Source organism: Scardinius erythrophthalmus (genome assembly GCF_964197995.2).
Source record: "Scardinius erythrophthalmus genome assembly, chromosome: 21".
Classification (NCBI taxonomy): Eukaryota; Metazoa; Chordata; class Actinopteri; order Cypriniformes; family Leuciscidae; genus Scardinius; species Scardinius erythrophthalmus.
Window position 1 is genome coordinate 13,514,961 of NC_138241.1, and position 23,852 is coordinate 13,538,812.

General features: G+C 35.2%; 2 protein-coding genes across 2 annotated transcripts; one reads left to right on the plus strand and one right to left on the minus strand.

The window, feature by feature from the left end:
- Positions 1–2,006: 2,006 nt before the first annotated feature.
- On the plus strand, positions 2,007–7,017 carry st3gal7 (ST3 beta-galactoside alpha-2,3-sialyltransferase 7). The gene is made up of 7 exons (XM_081350783.1): positions 2,007–2,127; positions 2,238–2,398; positions 2,555–2,675; positions 3,888–4,213; positions 4,325–4,511; positions 4,756–4,896; positions 5,785–7,017. Exons 2-7 carry the CDS (start codon positions 2,265–2,267, stop codon positions 6,019–6,021), a joined length of 1,146 nt encoding a protein of 381 aa, XP_081206909.1. The 5' UTR covers positions 2,007–2,127; positions 2,238–2,264; the 3' UTR covers positions 6,022–7,017.
- hps1 (HPS1 biogenesis of lysosomal organelles complex 3 subunit 1) lies at positions 6,244–19,046 on the minus strand. Its single transcript, XM_081350776.1, has 18 exons — positions 18,837–19,046; positions 18,228–18,349; positions 17,997–18,131; positions 17,203–17,345; positions 16,941–17,049; positions 16,700–16,860; positions 16,488–16,587; positions 16,319–16,388; positions 16,137–16,192; positions 12,625–12,780; positions 12,273–12,452; positions 10,573–10,649; positions 10,344–10,475; positions 10,207–10,272; positions 9,942–10,086; positions 9,235–9,348; positions 9,061–9,143; positions 6,244–7,494 (listed from the first exon to the last, which is right to left on the minus strand). The coding sequence occupies exons 2-18, from the start codon at positions 18,342–18,344 to the stop codon at positions 7,332–7,334; spliced, it is 2,007 nt and encodes a 668-aa protein (XP_081206902.1). The 5' UTR covers positions 18,345–18,349; positions 18,837–19,046; the 3' UTR covers positions 6,244–7,331.
- Between the last annotated feature and the right edge of the window lie 4,806 nt (positions 19,047–23,852).

The following is a 23,852-nucleotide window of genomic DNA, read 5'->3' on the forward strand; positions in this document are numbered from 1 at the left end:
GAACAGATGTGAATGGTTGTAAAGGTGAGATCAAGTTGAATTTTTCAATAAAACCAAATAAAACAACTGAACCAAACACTGAGCAACAGCAAATAATCATGTGTAAATACTTCTAATGGTTTGTTTGATTTCATAATGCAGTCATGCTGTTCAAGTCCTTCAACTGACCAGTCGTTAAATGTCAGGAGTCACCCCTAACTTAAATATGATTGAAATATTTATTAGAAAAGAACTAAAAATTGACAATAACTGTTCAAATATCTGCTTAAAACTAATTAAAAATTACGATTCTGCTAAGTTTTTATTATAAAGCAAATAAAGATTTACTGCTGCAAATACTTAATAATATTTAATCTAATAATCAAATCAAGTCTTTTTTGTTATGACACAATAATTTAAAGAAATGCTGCCATTTATAATGTTTTCTTTACTCATGTTTAAATGCTGTATAATGCTATAAGCTTAACTGAGATCCTGATTGGTTTGTTTTTTGTCTCAGATATTGTTTTTTTGGGGGGGGCAGTAAGTTTTCAGTTTTTCTTTTTGAAATAAATGAACACTTGGGGGATGCATTACATTTATGAAAAGTGAAATTAAAGGCCTGCTGAAGTGCCTTGAAACACGCAGCATTATTTTGTGTGTTGTGTTGACGTAATTTCCACTGAAACAGGAAGTCAGGGCGGGACACGTCGAACAGCTCCTCCCCTTTTTAAAATAGCCAATAGTGTTTAGTTTATATCACAGCTCGGCTAGAGCCATTGAGCTTGTTAAAGCCGCAGTTTCCTCCTAATCTCGAACCGTTTCTCCTCCATATCACTTTACAATATAGAATTCTATGCAGAAACCAGACTTCATTCGCCCCAATGGAAAGCATATTTACACTGAATCGTTCCCTATCCCCTATATAGTGCACTATGTGCCATTCACCATGTAGAAAATAGTAGCCTAAATGTGACCAATTTTAGCTGCAGCTTCAGCTTCTATTTATAATGAAGGGGGCAAAATCATTGATCCATATTGGTGGAAGTGAGAGACTATACATTTTGAATGCTTATATCTTCTGAATGCAAATTGTATCATTGTTTTGGAGCACACTAGCTTATAGATAACAGTAAGGCTAACATATTGATGTTAAAATCCAAATAAACTTCAATTTTGATTTTATGGGGACTTTAAAGATACTTTTACATTGTTACAAAAGATTTCTATTTTAAATAAATGCTGTTCCTTTGAACTTTTTATTCATTAAAGAATCCCCAAAAATACATAAAAATATTAAGCAGCTCAACTGTTTTCATTGATAATAATAATAATAAATGTTTCATGAGCAGCAAATCATAATATTAGAATGATTTCTGAAGGATCATGTGACACTGAAGACTGGAGTAATAACTGTTAAATATTCAGCTTTGCCGTCACAGGAATAAATGACATTTTGAAACATTCAAATAAAAAAAGTTATTGTAATAATATTCACAATATTATTTATTTTTGATCAAACGAGAGCAGAGACTTCAAAAAAACTTTTAAAAAAATATAACTGACCCTGACTTGGTTTGTGTATCGATAGGTTAATTTAGAGAGATTAATTATACAAAATGATAAATAAATCAAACAAAACCAACACTAACTCTCTCAAATCTTTTAGGCCTCAAAACATGTTTTTTTCACTTCATTGAGTTTCACTTCATTGAGGTTTCTTTGACATAAATACCCTGGTAACAAACAACTTAAAACTAAGATTGAGCAGAAAAGTCATGCTTTAACGCTGAGAAAGAAAAGCCAATAAAGTCTGTGTACTTATGTTTAGTTATTAAGATTATTGTTTTGCTTTCAGCAACAGCTGAACATGCAGTCTAAAGGACTTGAAATGCTGATGTTAGTTATGGTATCAAACATTTTCCAAAAATGGCAGTGTGTGGCTGTTTAAACAGTAGATATACAAAGCGAAGCCTCTCAGACAGGTGAATGATTAACTGTGAGGAGGGATCAGACTGACACAAAACACACACACACACACAACACAGCAGAGGAAGAAAGGGACAAAAGCGCAGCTCAAATTCAATACAACACAGACATGTTTCTATCTCTACACCTGAAAGAAGAAGACAGCACCTGAAATAAGAGGTAAGAAACAACATTTACAAAGCCATAACGTATTCAAATGTGCTGTGAATGAAGGCTGTAGAACAAGCAAAGTATGACTCCTGTTTTAATTAGCATTTCATAACTAACAGGCGTAGTTGGGAACTGACAGGAAAAAAATGGTGACACTGAAACACTTGAGTGTTAATGATAATGACGAAGACAGCGTTTCTCTGTTACCGGAAGCCAGCAGCTCGGAGAGCCCAACCACCCAACAGCACAGGGCAGAGTCCAGGGAACTGTTCCTCAGCCGGTGGGTTTGAGCGAGATAAGCACTGTGACACCACCGAAACATGCTTGCCATTCACACACTTCACTGGAGATTTAGAGACGCATTCCATTAAAACCAATGAAGCGCATCTAGCATGAGCTTTTAAAACACCGTAAGTCTGCTGTTTTATGATTTCAGGAGGAACAACTTCATTTTAAGCATTGTTTTGCTGTTGAGCTGTTACTCTGCGCTTCTGGTTCCTGCGTATCTGCCAACGCCAGAGCCCACCTGGACTAATGACAGTTCTGCTGAAACTCTGGTACTGTAATTCACTGTTTAACCGTATGAAGCTAATGAGATGTGCGCCAATTTGTAGGATCCGTGACTTGACTTGCCCCTGGTTCCACAGACAAGACTTAAGCTAGTCCCAGACTACAATGCATGTTTGAGTTGTTTTAACTGAAAACAACTTGCACTGACATATCTTAAAATATGTCAGTGCCATTGTTTTGTCTCAAGATTCACACCAGTAAGGTTTATTTTTTCTAAGGCACATTTATAAAAGCTACTTAAATGTCCAAATTAAACTAAGGCCTAATCTTGGCTTAATCTAAGCCCTGTCTGTGAAACCAGGCCTATTCAACTGTGAGTTTACTACAGGCTTAAGATGATTCAAATAATCCATGTGGAGTTCATGTATAATTGTTCAAACCCCCAAAAGATTCTCTCTACAATTTAAAAAAAATAAAAAATAAACCCCTTGATATTGTAAACATGTTCATTAATTTAAAATAATTCAAATAATTATTATCATTTATATTAAAATGCTTATTTTAGGGTTATAGAGGATTATAGTGCTGTAATAATATTTCAGTAAATTATCAATCAATCAATAAATACATAAATCACAAATTTTGTCATATAAATAAATATACACAAAGTTCAAAAGTTTGGGGTCGGTAAGATAAAAAAAAAAAAAAAAAAAAACACGTTTTGAAAGAAGTCTTTAATGCTCATTTAATGCAATGTTGTGCGATATTAAAATAATTTTAAAATGTAATTAATTCTATTGATGGCATGCTAATTTTCAGTCTTCATGTCACATGATCCATCACACCCTTCATTCTAAAATTCTGATTTGGTTTGTGAAACCATTGGGAATTTTTATTATTTATTGTGTCACATGATCCTTTAGCATAACCAGATCCTTCATTCTAATATTCTGATTTGGTGCTCGAAAATATTTCTTATTATTAGCAATGTTGAAAACGGATGTGCTGCTTAACATTTCTGTGCAAACCATAATACAATTTATTCTTAATAAATACAATTATTTCTTAATTTAATCTTAATTTCTTACAAACTTTTAAACAGTAGTGTATGTGCAAATAAATAACATACTATACTTATGTATAATAAGGTAGAAGGTACAACAAGTACAAACCGATCTGCATCTCTGCAACTGCAAATAGTATTATTTTCCACTCATGTTGTGGTCAGATGTCTGAAGGCTCACTTGTACACACCTCAGGCTCTGCTGAATCAGTCAGCGGCTCTGCTGTCTCGGTCATGTCGCAGTGGCTGGAGTGTGGAGAGGGTGATGACGCTGCCTACTCCCGCTGGGCTGCTGAAGATCCCTGTGTTCCTGGAGAACGGCACACAGGACTGGGCACTGCCTCCTCCTCTGGGTCTGCAGGGTAGTGAGGAGATTGTGGCACAGGCCCTGAAAGCTTTGCCTTACACTGGTGTTCCTGCTGGCGCAGAGTCGTGCAGGCGATGCATGGTGGTCGGAAGCGGTGGCATTTTACGTGGCAAAAATCTTGGACCTCATATAGACCAGTACAACATTATCATTAGGTTAGTTCATTAACAAACACATATGGGTGAGGTGTTACAGTGTCAATGATGCATATTAACTTGCCTGAACTAACTGTATCGATATTAATATTTGAATCTTTATACTTACAGAGTGAACAATGCTCCAGTATTTGGATTTGAGAGAGACGTTGGCTCTAGAACTACCATTCGGCTCATTTATCCAGAAGGGGCTCCTACCCTGTCACATGAATACGAGAATACTGAAATGGTGGCTTTGGTTGCGTTCAAGAGCTTGGATATAGCATGGCTCATCTCTGTAGTAACCAAGGAACCTTTGGTGAGTAATGTTAGAAGGTTTTCATGAGGGACATTCTCATTCTAGAGAGCATTTTGTTGGACAAAGATTTGTATACGCTTTTGAGTGCAGGATGAGTCATCATTTTTTGTGAAACAACAATGTTTTTGTCATCTCTAAGGTGTGCTATAGCCTTAAAGATAACAGAAATGACCTTCATTTAGCCTAATTGTTTACATGAACAGTGTGGTCCAAGGAGTCAATGTCTGTCCCTGTCTTTTTGAAGAGTTGGTGGTCTAAATTGTGGTTCTGGAAGCATGTAATAGACACGATACCTCTTCAACCAGAGAATATTCGCATCCTGAATCCTGAAATCATGTACAGGACAGGACGAGTCCTGCAAACCTATGCAGAGCAACAGAAAAAGGTCAGAACTGATTTTCAATTAATCTCAAAACTTTTACTTCTCTTTACTTCTCTCTGTCTCTCTCTCTCTTTCTTTAGTGTCACATGATCCTTCAGAAATCATTCTAATATGATGATTTGATGCTCAAGAAACATTTATGATTATTATCAATGTTGAAAACAGTTATTTACATTTTTATTTCATGATGCTATGATGAATAGAAAGTTCAAAAGAAAAGAATTTATCTGAAATCTAAAGCTTTTGTAACATTAAACACTACCGTTCAAAATTTTGGGGTCAGTAAGAATTTGAATTTGAATTTTATTTTTAGGGGAAAGAAATAAAATAAATCAATACTTTTATTCATCAAGGATGAGTTAAACTGATCAAAAGTTACAGTAAAGACATTTATAATGTTAGAAAATATTCTATTTTAAATAAATGCTGTTCTTTTGAACTTTCTATTCATCAAAGAATTTTGGAAAAAATTTGTCCACAACTGTTTTCAACATTGATAATAATAATGAATGTTTCTTGATCATCAAATCATCATATTAGAATGATTTCTGAAGGATCATGTGACCCTGAACATTGGATCTATCTATCTATCTATCTATCTATCTATCTATCTATCTATCTATCTATAGTACTGAAATATAATTTAAATGTAAAATGAAATGTAAAATGTCATTTATTCCTGTGATGGCAAAATTTTCAGCAATCATTAGTCCAGTCTTTAGTGTCACATGATCCTTCAGAAATTATTTTAATATGCTGATTGCAGGGCAAATGTCATGTTATAAATTCTTAACTAATTAAATGAAACGTGTCCTTGCGGAACGAGACTCCTACTCAATGTTCTGCCTCTAGTATTGTTAACTGAAGTCGGTTTTATATTCTGTTTGTTAGATGGTGCCGACCCTGGGTATAACGGCAATAGTTCTGGCCCTGCAGGTGTGTGATGAGGTGAGTTTAGCTGGATTTGGATACGACCTTCAGCACCCTGGAGCTCTGCTGCATTACTATGGGTCTCTCCGCATGGACGCCATGAGGGCACAGGTGGTTCACGATGTCAGCGCTGAGACCATCTTACTGCGGGAGCTGGTTAAAGCCGGAGCGGTGCGAGATCTCACCGGGGCGTTGTGATGACGGCAGAGACTCTGAAACAGCTACATGTAGAAGTTAAAAGAGATGACAAAACACAGAAACAGACCTGTTGGAAGACAATAGGATTGATCTTATAAATTTTTCGGGGCGAAATGTACTAAATTGTGTAATTTTGGGGTGAAATGCGACAGACATTACCCAATAACATAATATACAAACAAATGCACTTAAAACAAGTGAAAAACCAAAGCTACTATAATACACATTTAAATATAGCTTTATTAAAGATGACAAAAGATTTATTCAGATAAATTATTATTTCATATTTATTTATCTTGGAAAACTGATTACATAGTGTAAAAAAATTTTTTAACAGAACATTACATATATCCAAACAATACTGTATCCAGATATAAACGACAGATTCGTGTTTGAGTGTGATAATCGGTCCTGTAAAATATTGCATTATATTTTTAAAACATAAAGCAGTGGGTTAAAAACAAACACGCTTTCCTTATCAATGTACTTCGTCTAAAAAAATAATCTCTGAGCTAAAAATTAAATGGGGAATATTTTGTTGCAACACATTCATGATCATTAATTACAGTTCAAAAAGTGCTGACATTACGGAAGGAGAGAAATCATCTGCTATAGCAATACAATGGATATTTTTGATGGCAGGATAAATAAATTGTTTTAATGGTTAAACTTTACAACCATTAAACAAAATGTTTACTAAATGTACAAAATTACTAATTTGTTGATTCATTAAAGGTAGGGTTGGCAATTTCAGAGAGGTTAGCAATAGCAAGTTGGCTTTGAACGCAAAAGATCCCACCCTCCCTTCAAAGCATCTCCAAAGCAAATTAATAATTGATTATCTTTACAACGGAACTGTATTAACACTGAACTAACTTCAGCTAAACAATGACTCCATTTTCTTTAAGAGTTTTACTGAATCATTTTCCTGTTATCACTGTAAAGCTGCTTTGAAACAATCTGTATTGTATAAAGCACTATATAAATAAAAACTTTAAAAAAAAGAGTGTTTCCTATTATATTTGGTCCTGGTTGCACAAATAAAATTGCTAAATAACAGACACGTTTTTGTATTACGAGCACCTTAAGAATGTCTGTTTCTCATTGTTCGCTTGCACCCAAAATTCAGTTAATTAGAAGCACAAGAAATGCAATGTTTAGTTCCCCGGCACAATATTTTCTGCAGTTACCTGAACTGAAATAAGACGTACAGAAAACTCTCCATATAGATTATAGCTCATGCAGCAACAGAAGAAAGAGAGCACGGCTGCATGGAGCACGTATTCCTCTGACTCTGAGGACCGTGTTGGTCACAGGAGCGGGATACGGGTGGGCTCCCACAGCTTGCGGGCCAGCTGACTGCAGTGCTGAAGAATATATTCATTGGGGATTACACCCAGATGCACAGTCAGCAGTTCATAACACTTCACAACTTCATTCTGATGTCTTTTGCTGTAATACCGCAGCAGTTTCCTATAACACAGTCAGAACAGAACAGACACGTATTAAAGAAAGTTCAGCTTCCTATCACCTGGCAATGATCTACAAACCATCAAAAACACTGTAGCAACCTCTAGCAGAGTCCATTTCCATTCAAACTTAAAGGGATAGTTCACTTTGAAATTAAATTTTGGTATGTTTTAGCTTACCTCAAGGGCATCCAAGATGTAGGTGTCTTTTTTTCCGCAGTAGTTTCAATTTTGATATTTTTAGGTCAAACCGTTCTTGTCTGACAGTCATTTAATGCAGGTCTATGGTCACTGTCTCAAAGAGCATGCACAGAGTCCAAATTAAAACAATTCCCCATCGTCCAAATTAAACAATTCCCCATCGTAAGTACACAGTGATGGCCTAAGACACGAAACTAGCGGTTTGTGTGAGAAAACGAACAGTATTTATATCGTTTTTACCTCTTATAACACAGCCATGTCCAAGTGATCTGAGGGCGCGCGTGCATCCTGGTGTGTGACGTGTACGCAGACTTGTGCATAGATATATACACTAGATGTCGCCTTAAAGACATTCATTCCAATGAACTGCCGTAGCCAAGGCGACATCTAGTGTATATATCTATGCACCAGTCTGCTTACACGTCACACACCAGGATGCGCGCGCGCCCTCAGATCACTTGGACATGGCTGTGTTATAAGAGGTAAAAACGATATAAATACTGTTCGTTTTCTCACACAAACCGCTCGTTTCGTGTCTTAGGCCATCAATGTGTACTTACGATGGGGAATTGTTTTAATTTGGACTCTGTGCATGCTCTTTGAGACAGTGACCATAGACCTGCATTATATGACTGACAGACAAGAACGGTTTGCCCTAAAAATATCAAAATTGAAACTACTGCGGAAAAAAAGACACCTACATCTTGGATGCCCTTGAGGTAAGCTAAAACATACCAAAATTTAATTTCAAAGTGAACCATCCCTTTAAGTCGTACATGGCTACTTTTAAATAGAATAATTATGTACAATAACCTTCAAACTGACCTGTTTTAAAATGCCCCTATTATACTATTTTAAAGATTCCTAATTTTATTTTCGAGGTCTCCTACAATAGGTTTACAAGCATCCAAGGTAAAAAAAACACCAGTTTTCTAATAGTACAAAATTGCAGCTTCACATCTTTTATCAAAGTGGGTGAAAGGGTCCAGCTCCAGGTCTTCCTCAGCACAACAAGAACCAAACTCTTCCAGGCCTCAGATACAACCGCAGTGTTTGAGGACGAGTCAAACTAGACGTTGTTCGTGGCAGCCAATGAAGACCATAGGGTGACATTACGCTATTCTGTTACAAACCTACATAGGTTCATGTAGGAAGTGAGACTGGAATTACTGATGACAGTTCAGAATCAGTTCTTTCTTTTAGGAGACAATAATATTATATAATGCTATACTCCACACTGTATGAAAGGTAATATCTGAAAGAGCAGAATAGGGGCACTTTAATCTCTTAGACAAGGTGTTGTCAAATCATTCTGAATGATATATATATATGCTTCAAACTGAAAGTGATGTTCTTGTTTCTGTCTTACTTATAATAATCACAGGTGAGCATTCCTATTGGAGCGGTGTCATCTGGGAAACTGGGTATATCTATCACTTCCAGTTTGTAACCCTGTCAAAACGAAATTTAAACCTGATCACCACATATAACTTTCATTATATGTGTTATAGTAAATGTAAAGAAGATGCAAGCTAATATTTACCGCTTCATTTTCAAACCACAAAAAGTAACAGTAGAAGTAATCTCCATCTCGGAGTGTGACGGTGGCGTAACCCTTGTGTAGGTATCGCCGTGTTGTCGCCACAAGACTCCAAACCTGCACAGATTCATGTTGAGATTAGTATATCATCAGTAACTAATGAAAAAAATACAATATTGTCATTTAATATACAGTAACATTTAGGATTGTAAGATTTGAATTAAAAGTACAGCAAAAAAACAGAAATATTATGAAATATTTTTACAAATAACTTTTCTATTTTAAAATGTAATTCATTCCGGTGGATGGCAAAGCTGAATTTTCAGACTCATTACTCCAGTATTTAGTCACATGATCCTTCAGAAATCACTCTAATATATGCTGATTTGCTGCTCAAGAAATATTTCCTATTATTATTGAAAAATTTCGTTAAAAAGGGTAAGTAAACAGATTTATATCTATATACTTATATTTAGGGGGAGTATATATATATAACATTTGTTTTTAGTCTATATATAATTTGATTTTGATTTTATGAAAAATGTTCAGCTTTTGACAACATTCTGTATCTCTACGGAAGAATATTTAATCAATTTCATTTATATGTACTGATATAACAATACATAGAAACAAACAGCTACATTTCAATACTATACTAAAACATTTCACGATTTGATACAGTGCATGATGGGCTAGACACACAAAAACACCTTGTTCTTTATGAAGTCAGCTAGAGGTCCCTTTCCGAGCTCAGAGACGGTGAGGTCCGTCACATTTAGGGAAGGCGCTATCATTTGACCACTTGAACGATCCACGTAGATAAAGTGGACGAGACCAGGGAACTCTTCCAGGTATGTGAGAGCGTGGTTAAAGTCTATCACAGTGTCACAACAGAAGATTGAATGCTAGATAAATGCCTTCCTGGCATCTACTGATCACGTCAAACCAAAAGACTCAATGTTAAAAAAAGGATATGACACCATTGTGATATTTCTTTTGCTTTTCACAAGCAGAAAATCCTTCCAGTCCATCAACTTCTCTCTGCAACAAATGTGAAAGACAGTTAAAAGTGACTCAAAATGAGTACTTTAGAAGTATCTGTTCATACATACTGGACCATGTTCAGAGCTCGTTCTTGCAGATGAGGAGCCAATCGCTGACTGCTGGCCATGCATTCAGCTGCAAAAAACTGCCTGTACACACTACACAACTGAGTCTTCATGTTTCGACAAGAGGGCAGCAAACTGCAACAACACATAAAACGTCAAACGAGCGAATTAAGCCACATCCACTACAGAAAAGACCATTTTTCAGTTTGGTAATAACAAAAACAGCACTCACTCCCTTGTGAATCCAGATCCAGATCTGGTGAAGGCCTTGCTCTTAAAATCTGTCCACACATTTTGAAGATGGGAAGTCTGAACACATAAAGAAAATATGCTATTACAGCAGCCAAACACTCCACTATTTCTGGTCAATACATTTCCAAGACCTTTCCAGTTGTTCTTGAATACTGGATAAAACTTCAAATATGTATTTCTTGTATATGTATACAATTTATTTTTATTTTTTATATGTGAGGTGGCAATTCTTGGAATTGATAGATTTAAATTTATTTAAATATACATTTTAGTGTGCAAATGTCTCCAGTAGGACAAAAAAAGACATTAGATTTGAATATGACAACAATGAATAGATTGCTCAAAGCTCAAACAATGTTGTATTTTAGTGCAGAGCATACATTTCTATTCATAAGTTTGGGGCCGAAAGTTTTTTTTAAGAAGAATGCATTAAGCTATGGAAGCTTGTTTCCGCCACTGAATAAAACATTTTAAAAGATAATTGCGACTTTTTATCTCACAATTGCAAGTTTATATCTCGCAATTCTGACATCATTTCTCAGAATTGTGAGATATAAAGTCCAATTCTAAGGGGAAAAAAAAGACGGACTTTTTTTTTTTTTACCTTAGAATAGTTTATATCTCACAATTCTGACTTTATAACACACAATTGAGACTCTATATCATGCAATTCTGACTTTATATCTCCCAATTGCGTGATATAAAGTCAGAATTCTGAGATATAAAGTCAGAATTGCGTGTTATAAAGTCGCAATTGCGAGAAAAAAAGTCAGAATTCTGACTTTATAACACGCAACTGTGACTTTATTCCACGCAATTGTGACTTTATAACACGCAATTGTGACTTTATTCCACGCAATTCTGACTTTATATCTCGCAATTCTGAGAAATAAAGTCGCAATTATCTTTTTTTTTTGTGGCGGAAACAAGCTTCCATATTAAGCTGATCAAACGCGACAGCAAATACTTTTATAAAAATTATATTTCAAAGAAATTCTGTGCTTTTGAATTTTCATTAATAAGTATCACAGTTTCCACAAATATATTAAGCAGCACAACTGTTTTCAACATTGATAATAATAGGAAATGTTTCTTGAGCAGCAGATAATCATATTAGAATGATTTCTGAAGGATCATGTGACACTGAAGACTGGGGTAATGATGTTGAGAATTTAGCTTTGCCATCACAGGAATAAATTACATTTTAAAATATATTCAAATAAATCTGTAATAATAATAATAATATTTCACAATATTACTGTTTTGATTGTATTTTTGATCGAATAAATACAGCCTTGGTAAGTATAAGAGACTTATTTCAAAAACATCATATCAATCTCAAACTTTTGAATGGTAGTGTTAAAAAAAAAAAAAAAAAAAAAAAAAAACATTCACCTTTTATTTTTTTTATAAATGATTATAATAATAAAGCAATTTAAAGTGTAGTTAAAGAACATGTTTTCGTTTTAATGAATGGTGTTTTAATAAAATAAAATAAAACATTTTAGCAAAAGATTGTTACTAAATGAACTGGATGCAAAAGCACTAAATGAACCATATTGAAATCTGATGCAGAATCATTGAGTCCCTCATGAGTCCTAATGAAAGCACATTGTAAAGTGGATCTGACAGTCTGCAAAGGATTAAGAGCGTGTGCTCGGTTCGGTTGTCCACACTGACCTGAATGTCCATGCTGGCCCAGGCTTTGACTAACTTCTCCAGTCTGCCCCGCTGCTCCTGGACAGAGGGCTGACCCCGTGTGGCCGCCGACCCTTCATGCCCCTCACACAACCTCTTCTCCAGCTTCACAAAGGCTTCCAGAAAGTAGTAAATATTTATTGCCACATGACTGTTGGGGATCTATTGAGAAGCAAGACAAATTAGCTTGGAACTTTACATGTTTGTTTAAACCCTACATGATCATGTTATTCAGTATGATCATTGTCTATACAAATGTGCTTATTTGAAAAGAGTAGAATAAATATGTCTAATAATGTAATAATAGGTCTGATAATATACAGAAAGGCTTCACCTTGGTGAGCAACACTAGCGTGATTCCAGGCCAGAGAGACAGGCAATACATGGAGTGAGGCATCATGGGACACTCTTTGGCTTCCAGGAATACTCTGAAAGGGGCTGAGGGGTCAGGGGTTGGAACTTCAAGAGTTTTCAGACTGTCCTCAGCCATCTAAAATCATAAGAATATGCAAAAAAAATGACATCATACACTACCATTCAAAAGTTTGGGGTCAGTAAGATTTATGTTTTTAAAGATCATTATGTTCACCAAAAATACAGTAAAACAGTAATCGTGCAAATTTAACAATTTAAAACAACTGTTTTCTATTTGAATATATTTTAAAAAGTAATTTGTTCCTGTTCCAAGCTGAATTTTCAACAGCATTACTCCAGTCTTCAGTGTCACATGATCCTTCAGAAATCATTATAATATGCTGATTTGATGCTCAAGAAACATTTATTATTTTTATCAAAGTTGAATACAATTGTGCTGCTTAATATTTGTAAAAAAAAAATTGTGGATATTTTGAAATGGAGTGCAGTACCTATTTCAACCACTAGTTATTCTTACAGACTGCACCTTTAAGGGGTAAAAACAGGGGCGGACTTTACCATTAGGCAAAGGTCGGCAATTGCCTTGGGCCCCGAGCTACCTAGGGGCCCCCAAAATGCCCTATTAACTTATGTCTAAGTTTTTTTTTTTAATTATATATTTCTAAAACTCCATTTGCGAAAAATGGCATCAAATCATTAGTGTCGCAGACAGGAGGGGGCCCCCCCGCCTCACTACATTGGATTATTCCATTATCTCACTTACTGCGCATCTGCGAAAGTGACAAGGCTGTGCCAAAAAACTGACGGAGAAAAGAAGTGATTGACAGACAGAGTGTACAGAGTGACAGAGACAGAGTAAAAATGAAGCGAAGCTAGCTACCCAAGCGGTGCTGAAAAAAGGAGGAAGCGGGAGGAAAGCAAAAAGTCCGTAAAGGTGCGCGGCGCGAAAGATAAACAACACGCAGTAACAGGAGGACTGGGAAATACACAAACAGAGCAAGACGAGTCTAAACGCGAAAATTTAAAGTTTCGAGGTTACCCAAGCGGCTCAAATAAAAGAAATAAGTGAAAAGACGCTGATAAGTATTATTACGGCTACTGTTGGGGATACAGATCAGGAACAACAACGTCCAAGTCCAACGCACAGAAAAATCGTGAAGCAAAGAGGACACGGAGATCGACAGACAAAACTGAGCAGTTTATGAATCATGATATTTAAAAAAATCTCAGCTCTCAGATTCTGTCAATTCTATAACGAAATACAAACAATAAATACCGTTTTGCCGTTTTAATGTTACGTGACAGATTCCTATAGCGGCACGTGAACTGATCATCTCTAGCTAATAGTAAATAAACACGAATTAACAATGTTGAAAGATACAGTATAACTTACCGAAATGTATAATCCTCTTTCATAATATCGATCAATAAGTGTTTTTCAACCGTGGAAAGCTGTAAAACCTGGAGAACAATCGTCACATAACTTTACCTCAGGAAAGCCATTTAATTGGCTAGAAAAATAAGAGCTATTAGAGAGTATTTGGCTAAATATGTGTAGGCTACTATATTACTTATTTTAACCTTAAATTATACCAGCTGATAGGGCTTTTTTTTCTTGAGAAAAAGTAACGCCTATCTTGTGAAACGTTACCTAATATTTATCCAAATAAGTCAATATTGAATCAAATCACAAGAATTGAATCGAAATGGTGAAATTTGTCAAGCAAAAAAAAAAACAAAAAACAAAAAAACATAGCTTACCAGAAATTGTACCATGTAGGCTAAACATTGTAACATGTTTCTGTTTAGGAGTAAAGAAGTGTATGCAGGGTTTAAAGGGGATGTTTTTTCTCCTCTCTAACCTTTACATCCCCGTAGATTAGCTTTACCTGCCTATCCACCATTCAGTCCATACATATTTTTTTCGCTCTCTTTTAAAGATTGGATGGGGAGGGGGCCCATAGCTCTACCTCGCCTTGGGCCCCCGATTTGCTAAATCCGCCACTGGGTAAAAATATTATATAATACTATATACTGCTGGGGAACACACACACACACACACACACACACACACACACACACACACACATATAAACAAATATGTTTATATTTTAAATATTATATTTAATTTATATTTTATAAAATGTTTTTCATCCTTTTGACAACATTCTCTCTCTTAAAGGAACACTCCACCGTTTTTTGAAATAGGGCTTATTCACCTTCTTTCCTACATTTAGATAGATGGGCAAATGCATTTTTGTCTCAGTGCATGCATTGTTTTAGTTTGACAGGGTCGGCACTAGCTTAGCTTAGCATGTCCTGAGTAAAAGTGATATAAACAATAAAAAAAACACCTAATGACTTCTTGTGGCCTGCGTATTCACAACGAGTACAAATAGCGATGCAGATTAACACTAGGCGATTTCCTAGGCAGATATTGACTTATATATTAAGGACTATATTAGGGGGAAGCACAGGCTGATATCTCTGCGCCCAAGTAGCAGTGCTTCGCCTGTGCTTCCCCCTAATATAGTCCCAAGTCATTATCTGCATAGGAAATCACCTAGTGTTAATCTGCATCGCTATTTGTACTTGTTGTGAATATGCAGGCCACAAGAAGTAATTAGGTGGGGTTTTTTATTTTTTATATTACTTTTACTCAGGACATGCTAGCTGGCAACAAAGGATTCCATTCATTGTGCTAAGCTAAGCTAGCGCCAACCCTGTCAAACTAAAACAATGCATGCACTAAGACAAAAATGCATTTGCCCACCTATCTAAATGTAGGAAAGAAGGTGAATAAGCCCTATTTCAAAAAACGGTGGAGTGTTCCTTTAAACATCCTTTAGATATCATTCTAATATTCTGATTTGGTGCTCAAGAAACAATTTTATTCAACAAATTATTCTTATTAGTAGTAGTAGTAGAAAAGGGTTGTGCTGCTTAATGAAATGTGTAAAGTTTAAAGAAAAGCATTTATTTAAAATAGAAATCTTTTCTAACGTTATAAATGCCTTTACTCTTATTTTTGACAGTAATTTTAATCCTTGATGAATTAAACTATCAAATTCTTGCAAAAAAGAATTTAAAGTCCCCCTGTAGTCAATACTTTTAGCCCTTAAAACTCATTTTTGATCACCAAAATGACATTTAAAAAAATTTCCTGTGAAAAAAAATTATTCATACCTTAAAGGTATAGCAGAGGATTTTTTACTTCCGGGTGGATCACCTATACTATTGGTCCTCCTAATTGTCAATCATTCTGGTGAATCAAACTTATTCAAAAGTGGAGAGGGCGGGTCTTATCTAAAATTCGGAAAGATCCTCCACTATACCTTTAAATTAGCTTGAATGTAACTCTACACCCTTGCTTCATTTACTATTCGAGTATCCATGATTATACAAATGAGATCATATTACATTATATCATACTTTTAGGGCACCAGAGATGGACAGGAAGAAACAGCTCACCTGAACATCAGGATCTACAAACTGGAAGACAGGAGGACTGTCACCTCTTGGTCGGACTATGCATTAAAAACACAAATATGCAACTTGTATTTATGCAACACTTGGTGCAAAACTTTAGCGAACATGTCTGAATGTCATTGCATTACACACAAAGTCCATGAAAGTCAACTCATTTCTATCACCTGATTCCCGTTCAGGAGGAGAGGGCTCTGGTGTGTAGAATACATCAGGAACTGAACTGCTCTCTAACTCCTAAATATACAGAAAATACTGTCAGGGCACAATGCAAAATAAAACACTGTGAGATATCAACAATATAATCAGCGATATCAAAAACAAGACACATCAAACCTCAGGAGTGTCATCTTGGTCGATTTTGCTGGGGTAGAGATCCTGCACAAGGATGATCAGAGCCAGGAGATCAGAGGGGTTTAGACTGCTGGCATTTCGACTGCACAAAAACAAAATTGTTGGAAATCTGAGATTATTTCAAAGGTCTCTAAGCTTCCTTCTGATTTATTTTGTGGTCAAAACATCATCTTCTCCACCAGCGTTTGCTGTACCTGGAGTAGAAGGCCAGGAGTTTGGTGTGCACCAGTATGAAAGCGTGCAGCACCTCCTCGCCTGCTCTGTCCACGTTGCTGTTGATCTGCTGCACCAGCCGACGCTCCAGAAACTCGATGCACTGCTCACAAAGGGTCGGGTGGATCAACCTTTCCACAGCCTGAACACACAGAGAACTCGTCATGTGTGAGCTAAAGCTAAACCTAGCACACAACTAATAAAAACAGCACTTGCACACACCTCCACTAAAAAGCTTTGGTCGTGCTCTCGTAAGCGGCTGTACGTTTCCAGGAGGCTTTGTAGCTTCTTCCATAACCGGTTCCTTTGCTCAGTCTCTTGAGGCCGCAATCTGACAAATAAATTTGAATATGAGAAAGAGTCCGTTAAAAATGCTTTCGTCTGTGCGGGTTTAATAATATGAAGTGAAATGCAATGAGACTAGTTATACTAATCTACAATATGAAATATGTTGGTGTGATGTCGAACAAAGTGCAGTTCTCACTCTTTCCTCAAGAGGGCCCCGCTGAGCGTCACCATCCCAAACATGATTTCTGTGAGTTTCTTCATCACATAGATCTTTCTCTTCAAATCCTCTTCGGTCTCATCTCCATCTCCATTCACAGCGATGTATAGACATTCCTCAAACTGCATGATGGAAAGCACAAGTATGTGGCATGAGAACTGGAAAAATACATATGGGTTTATATGTTAAATTCATACTGTTACTGAAGAAAGGTGATTTAAGTGACTTTGAACGAGTATTTCAGAAACTTCCTGAGCTATTGGGATTTTCACACACAACCAATACTCCAGGGTTTACAGAGAATGATCAGAAAAAGAGAAAATGTTCAATGAGAGGTAGTTTTCTGGGCGAAAATGCCTTGTTGATGCCTAGGAGACTCTTCACACACAGTACGAGTTGCAGTCTGATTTGTTTTTCTGTCTCCTTTTGATTGACAGAGATATAATCCGCCCTGATCATCGGCTGTTTTTAAACAAAAATGGCTTTTCATTTTTGGTCAATACATAGGTGCATCCCTCAAAACATCTGTATTAAAATATATAAAACATAAAAAAAAAAAAAAAAAAAAGGGTACTATATGGTTATCCGGACCACACCTGACCACACCTGACCACAACCGCTCTTGGTTGGTCGTAACCCCAGTGACGGGTAGGTTTAGGGGCGGGGTTGGGGTTGGGGTAGGTCATCACATGTGGTCCGGATAAACGTATAATACCAAAAAAAGTATTTATTAGTGTTAGATCAGATGATACATTCATTCTGCTGTGGATTACCTGATGCAGAACATAGATATGATTGTTTTCGGTGTTGAAGGAGGTGTAATTGTCCCCGAGTCGGTCCACCATGGTGCTACAGGAGATGATGATGGGTGCGAAGAGAGTGTTGATGCTGTCTTCAAAAGCGGGCAGCTAAGAACACATAAAAAATAATAATATTAATAATGTCTCATGCATGTATATTAAAATGTATTTTAACATAAAATGTCAAACAGCATTAATTCTCACTCGTTGTCCTTCCTCCTGGGAAACCACATACTGATCCTGAATCCGCTGCTCGAACTCGTTGTCAGTCCAGTAGAACAAAACCTCTGCGCTCTCGTTGGCCACCAGTAGACACTTCATTTTATCTGAAGACAAATGCAGTTATTAGAAGAATAGTTCACATTATTCACACTGTGCATAACTCTAACATGGCTTCGTATTAATCTCAGTCTTTCATAAAGCTCTTAATGCAACTATTCAAGAAAATCATAATTTACATTCCTAATCATTTGTAATTACAACAAAACAGAAAAAAAATATTCCTATAGGGCCTGTATGACTTCTAATGGGATAAACGCTTCTGTTAGACACCAAAAATAAAAACTCAAAGACAATCTTTAAGAAACCATGCAGCTTCCTTAAACTGTTCAGTAGTAGTAATTTTTAAAGTACAATACAATACAATAGGACAGAATGTACACAACACCCAATAGGATGATACTCTTGTGCAGCAGAAGCCCAAACCTCTCAGTTCCTCCAGAATGAAACTAGCTGGAAAAACATATCAAGTTCAAGAGAAAACTTTTTGCACTAAACTTCTAACCAGTTTACGTATCAACAAAGTAAACTTACTATTTTAGGTGTTCGCATCTAGAACAGAAGAGTATCATTGCGCTCGAAATCCTGAGCCAGTTCAATAATCACACAGCACAACAAACAGTCTGACAGATTACACTAAACTACAGCAGCGCTTCCGTGATGTGTGTGTGTGCGCGCGCTCGAGTCACGTGATTTGATGATCACCGGCGAGCGCGCGTCACGTCTGGAATTCAGATCATGTGCGGCGGATCTGCAGCGCGTGATTCCTTTATTGCTCATTCATTTAATGAACTCATTCATACTTTCTTTCTTTCTTTCTTTCTTTCTTTCTTTCTTTCTTTCTTTCTTTCTTTCTTTCTTTCTTTCTTTCTTTCTTTCTTTCTTTCTTTCTTTCTTTCTTTCTTTCTTTCTTTCTTTCTTTCTTTCTTTCTTTCTTTCTTTCTTTCTTTCTTTCTTTCTTTCTTTCTTTCTTACAAATACCGCCATTAGTTAAAATAAAATAATCTGAAAATATTTAAAGTGGTTAAAAACATGACTGACTCATGACTGAATGATGCTGCATTACATTTAACTATATATATATAGAGAGAGAGATATATATGTGTGTGTGTGTATATATGCCTTAAACCAAAAAAATAAGGCAAACATATATATATATATGTATAAAAAATATATATATATTTGTTTCTTTGTTTCTTTCTTTCTTTCTTTCTTTCTTTCTTTCTTTCTTTCTTTCTTTCTTTCTTTCTTTCTTTCTTTCTTTCTTTCTTTCTTTCTTTCTTTCTCTTTCTTTCTGCATGAAATTCTAAATAAACGTTTTGGAGCTTTGACCTTTCTTCTGTTCAGTCAATGACACACACATGTAAGAATTCACCATTGTACCAACTTTAACCCTCTATGTAATTGGCTTATATATCGTGTAAACATCATGAAATCCACCATCTTGGCTCAAGGGGGATGGGTTCTGGGTCTTCCAAATAGGGTCAACACAGTATAAACATTTTCACGCTGGGTTTGGTTACAGTGTGCATGGCAAAGCCAGGGAAGTCACGCAAAGGTAGTTTGACTCTTCGCAGAGCTCCAGTTCCACAGCATATACAGAGAAAGAAACGTCACACTTCATTATGTCTGTATATGAATACATGCTGTTGATTGTCAGCTTTGATCAAATGACAAAGACCTACCTGCTTGTTCCACAACGGTCATGCATATTTATAATTAAATCAAGGTTGCAGTCCAGTCAGGACATTTTGCATTGGAAAACAACAAAACTCCAAAGTTTGGGAGTAGCCTACATATAGGATATTTTTTTTTTTTTATCATTTTAGTTTTAAATGCAAAATTCTCCTTTTCATTGCTCAAATTCTCTGAAATTAAATTCTCTTAATTTGAATTAATGTTGGTTTGATATTTTATTTGGTTTGATAAGACAAAAATGTTAAGAACATAATTTGATTTTACTTTTTGCAGTGCATGTTAGTGACTACTTTGATGGTTCTTAGTCTAAATTTCAGTAAATAGCTGTACTCATAATAAACAGTGTTGGGGAAAGTTACTTCTAAAAGTAATGTGTTACAATACATTGTTACTCCCTTAAAAAGTAACTAATTGTGTTAGTTACTTTTTATGGAAAGTAATGCGTTATGTTACTTTTGCGTTACTTTTCCTCACCAGGGCTGGGCTTGCCTGTTTTTTTTTGTTTTGTTTTTGTTATTAATAACATTTATATAGGCTATATATATTTTGGGCAAAAGTAAAAAATCCCTTTCACACCAAAAGTGAAATCAATAAACCTCAGGCTGAAGGAAATGCACCAGTAGAGGGCAGAGTAAAAAAGTTACATACAGCACCTTTAAACTTTGATTCGTTACTTTTACTCTTATTTGCAGTTCTTCCACCAGTGGGTTGTGGGCAATATTAGCCATTATAGTGAGCACTGATCCACACTTCGAAAATCCGACTAAAAATAAATAGTAGAGCATCCGACGACTTCTGGCATTGGCTCTTTTTAACATACTGTGCTCTGGGACACTTTAATCTCACATACTTTTTGGGATGGATAGTAGCCTAGGCTATGGACATTTAGACGCAGGGATGCTTGTCTAGTCATTCAATTTTGGTTATTAGTTTGGCTGATTAAGATCATTGAAGGTCAGCAGCAAATACATTGGTTAATAAAAGTGAGATTAAGTAGGCTACATCAAATATATTTGTCTAATTTAAAATGTAATTATTGCAGGTTTGCGTTTTTGTATTTCACTGTTTTTAATCATTTTGAGGGATACTGAATATGTTTTTGTGCAAGTGAGATGTAGCCTATCTGCTCACATTTAGTCTAGAATTATGATAACGATCATGTTTACACAGCGCACAAAACGCCTCTGCACTTCCGGTTTGTTTCAACGTCGGGACAGAAGAGGTGTCAATCAATGGAAAAACAAAGAAACTTGTGTTACTTATTTGAAAAAGATATTTTGTTGTAAATTTAAAAGTAATGCGTTACTAGTTGAAAAAGTATTGATATATGATATGAACGCCCTCTCAAGTGAAGATTTGAATGCAGTGAGCTTGTTATCACGACTTCCGAAGAGGAAGTTGGAAATTTCCAATTCAATTTCATATAATTTATTGTCACACAACTGAATTATAATACTGTACTAGTTAGTTAACAAACTTTTAGCTAACATTAGCACACATTAGCATCTTGTTTGTTAAGCATGCAGCCCCTTCAGCAAAGCAGTTGTGCCTAAGCAAATGCTTCACTCTTCTCCACAATAGTAACCCAGTGTAATTTAAATTTCAACATAACTGAACATTAAACACTATTACACACTATCAAGTCTCCACCTTTTCTCATCTTGTTCAAAAACATAAAATAGCACTTAATTTCAAACACAAATGGATTAATTAAACTCCAATTTTACAAATATTTATGAGGATTGAACACAATTAAATTAAGTTAGGACAAAATGTCTAGCAATTGTGTTGCTTTAGCTCATTTTAACTAAGTAATTTAACTAAGCAGCAAAATAAAAGTGTGCATATAAAAGGCCTGCTGGGTCACGTCAGACTTTGTGACTCTTGAAGTGTGAACAAGCCTAGATTAGGTTTATGAGTGAACCACGTTAAGTCTAAGATGAACCATATGTGAACTGCAGACATGTTTCCTTTTAGAACATAGTTATTTTTTATGCACTTACCGGTATACAATTAATATAGGCAGTATGTCAAGGCAACATATTTTGGTTTGCTCCAAATGCATTGACTATATAATTAAAAAATCATAATAATTTATAATTTTGTAGAAGTTTAGATGAGAAGAGATCAAAATCTGAGTCTCATTCAGGTGCAAATGGTTCTCATCACTTAGTACTGCACACGATTGCTCTGACACCACAGTTCGCTCTCATTTCTCAACAAAGTCTTGTCCCAGCTGCTTGGAGAGGGAACATCTGCTGGTGTGCAAGCTGCAAACTAGCTCCTTCCCTTTGTGAACCCTCCAGCGCTGGGCTGAGGACCCTGCCGGGCCTTTGAAGACTTGTGAGTTGATCTTCTTCCCGTGACCTGATGGAACATAAAGCACTCGGTCTTGGGTTACCCATTATACCGTACTGTCACAATTTATTTCTGTACTTCTTTGTGTTCAGGCCCATTTATAAATCACTGAGTTCATAGCTTGCATGCTTTTATCCTCTATCTTGCACTCCTGAACATGTGCTGGAATTCAACTCAGCCTCTATCTGTGTCATAGGACAGTCTCTCTTCAAGGGTTATTCAGTTTATGTTGATATATATATATATATATATATATATATATATATATATATATATATATATATATATATATATATATATATATATATATATATATATATATATATATATATATATATATATATATATATATATATATATATATATATATATATTAGGGCTGTCAAAAGATTAATCGCATCTAAAATAAAAGTTTGTGTTTACATAATATATGTGTGTACTCTGTATAATTATTTTGTATATATAAATACACACACATGCATGTATATATTTAAGAAATATTTGCATACATATACTGTATATATTTATATAGAATTTATATTATATATAAATATTTTTTTATATATAAATTACATATATATACAAGCATGTGTGTGTATTTATATATATACAAATTTAATTATACACAGTACACACACATATATTAACAAACTTTTATTTTGGATGCGATTAATCTTTTGACAGCCCTAATAATATATATATATATACACACACACTATATATGTATATATATATATATATATATATATATATATATATATATATATATATATATATATATATATACACACACACACTTTGAATTTACATTAATTATTGTAAATAAGAGGTCAAAACCTACTTTTTTACTACTATTTTATTTATATATTTTGACAAAAAATAATATTCAGACACAAACATTTCCATAATAAAATAATGCTCTTTAACAGAAAAAAATATGAACAACTCTACATTTGAATAAACACATTCAAGGAAAAAAAAAATAACTTCTAAACGTGTCATTTTACAAATCAAAGACCATACAAATCTCTCAATCACAAACCTTGACCTTGGAAAAATTCTGACTATACACGCTGTCATAACCAAATTCATATAATCAGTTTGAAAGCTGAATTGCTATTTTGGTGATACACAAGTGTCCATTTTTATTGCCAAACATTAACATCAGTCTGTGCTGTATGTATTACAAAAAAGTACGTCATTATTGTACAATATTATCTGACAAAATGTTGTGACTTAAATAAAAGTCATGTTTTTCTCAACACAATATGTAACTATGTACACACACACACACACACACACACACACACACACACACACACACACACACACACACACACACACACACACACATTTATATAAATAATATTTATAGAGTGAGGAAGCACACTGTTTAAACCAAAAACCAATTGTATGTACATTTACTAATACAACAAAAGGTTTGAACCTGTACAGAAACATTTGTCACTCATCATGCTTATTACTATTATTTAG

Coding starts and splice junctions, on each gene's coding strand:
- st3gal7 (XM_081350783.1), top strand. CDS start 2,265: ATGGTGACACTGAAACACTTGAGTGTTAATGATAATGACGAAGACAGC. Junction 2,676..3,887: donor ACAGTTCTGCTGAAACTCTG/GTACTGTAATTC, acceptor TACACACCTCAG/GCTCTGCTGAATCAGTCAGC. Junction 4,512..4,755: donor TAGTAACCAAGGAACCTTTG/GTGAGTAATGTT, acceptor GTCTTTTTGAAG/AGTTGGTGGTCTAAATTGTG.
- hps1 (XM_081350776.1), bottom strand. CDS start 18,344: ATGAAGTGTCTACTGGTGGCCAACGAGAGCGCAGAGGTTTTGTTCTAC. Junction 10,650..12,272: donor GGGCCAGCATGGACATTCAG/GTCAGTGTGGAC, acceptor TTATGTGTTCAG/ACTTCCCATCTTCAAAATGT. Junction 9,349..9,941: donor CTGACTTCATAAAGAACAAG/GTGTTTTTGTGT, acceptor GAATCTGTGCAG/GTTTGGAGTCTTGTGGCGAC.